The sequence below is a fragment of the Berghia stephanieae genome, chromosome 12 (assembly GCF_034508935.2).
Source record: "Berghia stephanieae isolate SIO BIC M18660-M18661 chromosome 12, UCSD_Bste_1.3, whole genome shotgun sequence".
Taxonomy (NCBI): domain Eukaryota; kingdom Metazoa; phylum Mollusca; class Gastropoda; order Nudibranchia; family Aeolidiidae; genus Berghia; species Berghia stephanieae.
Genome location: NC_088371.1, coordinates 4874933 through 4879243, shown reverse-complemented (window position 1 = coordinate 4879243; position 4311 = coordinate 4874933). Strand labels below are relative to the sequence as shown.

Sequence of the window (4311 nt, the reverse complement as noted above, 5' to 3'; positions counted from 1 at the left end):
GCTGCCAGAAGATGCAGATTGTAAAAGGGATTAAACAAACTTAACCGTAAAAGCTTTTTTAAAAAATGAATTTTTAAAAAATGAAATGAAAAGAAAGAAGTATAAAGAGAGAGAGAGAGAGAGAGAGAGAGAGAGAGAGAGAGAGAGAGAGAGAGAGGGAGGGAGAGAGAGAGAGAGAGAGAGAGAAAGAGATAGAGAGAGTAATAAAACGAATGAAATGCTTGGCACCTTTTGCTTTTGACTCAAATGCCAAGTTTTTGCCAACAACTAAAAAATTGATAAGGGGAATACTTATCGAAGAACCCAAAATGACGGGAAGAGAGGTTTTAACTTTCTTGATTTTAATTTATTAGTAATAGATTGAATAGTTTTTGTTCTTGGTCAAATAAAATGAATAATTAAACAAAAACAATAAAATAAAATTCCCTTTATTCATCCCATAGCTCATAGGCGAAATTTTTTTCTCTGGTCTATTCCAAGGGGAGACTGGAATAACCCAGGCGTTAGCCGCACTGCAGCGCCTCAAATTGAGCTAGGGAGAGGTGACTTGCTCAAGGCCACACAACGCAGCCAGCGGCGGGTGATCGAACTCGGTACCTTCCGGGTACGAAGCAAAGACCGTGCAGCTGAGCCACGCTGCCGCCAAAGAAGGGTTCTTACACCAAAGCGTTCAGTATTAAGTATTTCAGTCTTTCTTGAAACTGATTGTCATTTTGTTTTTCTCTATCTTATATTAATTTGATCTTATACGAATTTTGCACATTTGTCTTGTTTTGGAATTCTAGAAACGGTCTTAATTAATGCGCGAACTTGCGAGTATGCCGTAAGGACATGTTTTGGATTCTAAAACAAAGAAGTGCATGGCTTCCTTTATTCTAGACACCACTCAAACGATTTTATTTTAGTTGGATTAAATAAATATGAACATAAATAATATATGTGACAGCGTGGCCCAGCGGTACAGTCTTTGCTTCGTACCCATAAGATACCGAGTCGATCACCCGCCACGCTGTGTGGCCTTGATTAAGTCACATCACTCTAACTCACTTTGCGTCGCTGTACTGCGGCTCACGCCTGGGTTATTCCAGTCTTCCCTTGGAATAGACCCTAAAGACAAATTTCCCCATTGGGATGCATAAAGAGAAATTTATTTTTTAAATTATTTATTGTATAATAATCTAGGTTATCAGTCCTGCAAATAACTATTATTTTATTTCTTTTAGCACTATGTAATGTATGGTCCACATTCCTACATGCATGTGAAAAATGGACCATGACGAAGGAGAAAAATTGATGCCTATGAGGTGTGGGTATACCGAAGAATTCTGAGTGTACCATGGACCAGAAAGAAATCAAACATTCTGGTTCTTATTGATGCAGGTCAAAGGTCGAGAAAACTATTGGCAGAACTGAATAAGAAAACTGAACTATTATGGACACGTACGAAGACACGACATCATCCAAAAATCAGTTCTAGAGGGAAAACTAGCTGGCAGAAAGGCACGGGGCAATCCAAGGAAGTCCTGGGTAGGAAATGTGGAGGCAACAACTGGAAAAAAGACAATCGACTGCTCGGTAATGGCCCTTGAGCGTGAAGAATGGCGTTCTACGACATTCAATCTCTGTAGGGAGACAAAACTCAGGTAAAGTATGTAAGCGCAAGAGAGTATCCCATTGGAATGGCGGGATCTCGAAAGAGTTCAACGACAGGATTCAAATTACAGAAGTCCCTTTTGGCCTTTCAGATCACCATATTAATTTTTATATCTAACGTTTCAGATCACCCCCTTCGTCGTCAGTCGGTCCCACAGTGGAAGATGTGAGGAATGCATGTTCAGTTCTTATCAACTACTTGGACGATGTGGAGAGACTTGTCAACGAAGATGGTGAGTTGTGGATTTCTTCTATCGTAGTTGTTCTTCAGAGCCATGAGGCCCAACAATTTTGTGAAGGTCAAGGACACAATTTTGATTGACATATAATTATTGTCTTTAAAAATACGAACAAACAAAAGAATTAAAAAAAAAAAACAAGAAAAAAAAACCTATCTAACAAAAACGAAAATCCAAAAAGCGTTAGCTTTTATACAGTGCAATATCCACTAAACGTGCTCAGAGCACTTTACAAAGGGTCCCAAGCCAACAGCCACACTTAAAATTTAGGACGAGACATGACGTATGACATTCACCTTCGGATCGGAAGGTCCTGGGTCCGAACCCTCTATGACCGGTGCGTAGTTGAGTCCTTGGAACAGGCTCTTGACTGACATTCAAATTTTCTCACGTACTCAGTACCTGGCCGTTAACAGCGTTGTCTCTATTCCGAAAAATAAAATTGTAATATCGCCAAACAAGGCGTCCTGTCTCGTCTAACATGTTAAGTAGTGCTTTAACTAGGGACCCCTTCCGCCGGTGACGTCACAGACTATGGTTGACGTCCAATAAAGGGACGCTACTCTTCCGCTAATCTCATTCCCTATACAAAAATAATGTGAAAATAAAATCCCCAAACCAGCCAATGGATTTTCAATTCAGAAATTCAAAGTCACGTGACCTACCTCTCGTCATTGGATTCACTAGTCTGATGTCACGTCGCCCAGCAACGACGAGCAGCGTGGTTCTAAAGAAAGAAAAATTGGTACTTTTAATTCTTCTTGCTGGCTAGAACTTTTCATATGGCATGTGATCAGAATGTATAAAAGTCAAAACATGATCATATTTAATTTAAAAAAAAATTTCTCCCCTGGATACACTTTTATGCTCGTTGGGGAAATAATATTTCATAAGGGCGTCCGCCATTGTTCCGATAGTTAAGAGCCAGTTACTAAGTTACTTTGCGTCATTATGAGGGAAACGACGCCATGACTGTAGAAGTCAATTGATTTATTCTCTATTTATTTCCACAGTTTGATGATCTAGATGCACGGGGGGACAAATACAGTGTGAGAAAGACGATTGTGTAAGAAGTAGCAGGAGCCTCAGCAGCAGCAGTAGTAGCAGTAGGAGTAGCGAGAGGAACATGAAGAACGATAAACAAACATGGCGGCTATAAGTTATCAGTCTTGGTGGAACCAAAAACCGGAAGTGACGCATTTTGGTGTACCCTTGCAAAGATGGTTAAATTTATAATATAATATCATTACTATAGTGTGTTTATAGGCTTGTGCTGGGCAAAAGTTGTGAATAAAGTTTCCAATTCGATATAAAATCTAGAATCAGCAGTTTCTTATAAAATTAAAAAAAAAAAAGTATTTATGAGTAATGACCTGACCTGTAACACAACAACACACACACACACACACACACACACACACATATATATATATATATGGGTGTGTGTGTGTGTGTGCTTGTTTGTGTGTGTGACCATTGCATCAATCAGATACTATGTCGGAACAATGAAGATGATGGACATAATTTTGTATCAAATACAATTAATCAGAACGAGAGAAAGTCATTTTTTAGGAAACATGACCTCAATAATAAGGTCAATTTTAGCACAAAGGTCAAGCATTAAACTTAAAATTGTATTTTAAGCATCCGAATATACACGTTTTGAAACGCTGGGTCACACACACACACACACACACACACACACACACACACACACACAATATATATATATATATATATATATATATATTATATATATAATGCAAATTTTCACTCACATTTTTGTGGCCGAGACGACTCGTTTCTGTGTTTTTTACACTTCTTCAATCGGCGAAATCCATTGTAATGTCCGTAGAAAAGTTCTTACTCCAAACTAAAGTTGTTTCGTTGTGTAGTGGTGATTAGTGTCGATATGTATTGTGATGTGCTCTCGTGCTTATATTATGAGTATGTGTCTATGTGTGTGTTGTGTGTATGTGTGTGTATGCGTGTAGGCAAAGAGCGTGTAGGTAACGATTGTTATGTTACCAAGAGCTCTCACTTCCCGTTTTTGGTGAAGCCACGCATCTTCCGTCTTCTACTCGTAGTTTTTTCATTGTATCAGTAAGCCTTGCGCGCATGATACACGCGGAGCACACCCACCTCGCTGTCTCGCCTGGCACGCGACAATAGCATTGCGGTTAAGAGAAGTGAGAGCTCTTGGTAACTACGTTACCCTACACACTCTTTGGTGTAGGTGTGTTGTGTATTGTGTGTACATGTGTGTGTGTGTGTGATAGTGTTGTGGAATGTGGTTGCGGCGGGGGGTGGGGGTGGAAGAGGGGAGGAGGGGTATAATGGGGTTGGGAGGGGGGGAGGTGAAGGAAAGGGGGGGAGGGAGGATTATTTGGCCTTTTGCGTTTTGAGCTTGAATTTGTTA

The 4311-nt window shown here is 39.9% G+C and overlaps 1 protein-coding gene across 2 annotated transcripts in view; it reads left to right on the top strand.

The window, feature by feature from the left end:
* Positions 1 to 3207, top strand: part of LOC144957764 (uncharacterized) — a 21577-nt gene extending 18370 nt beyond the window's left edge. For both annotated transcript variants that reach the window (XM_078889174.1, XM_078889175.1), the window contains exons 4-5: positions 1780 to 1886; positions 2906 to 3207. In XM_078889174.1, the coding sequence (XP_078745300.1) occupies positions 1780 to 1886; positions 2906 to 2910 (112 nt within the window). In that variant the 3' untranslated portion in view covers positions 2911 to 3207. The remainder of the gene's footprint in view (positions 1 to 1779; positions 1887 to 2905) is intronic.
* The last annotated feature ends 1104 nt before the right edge of the window (positions 3208 to 4311 follow it).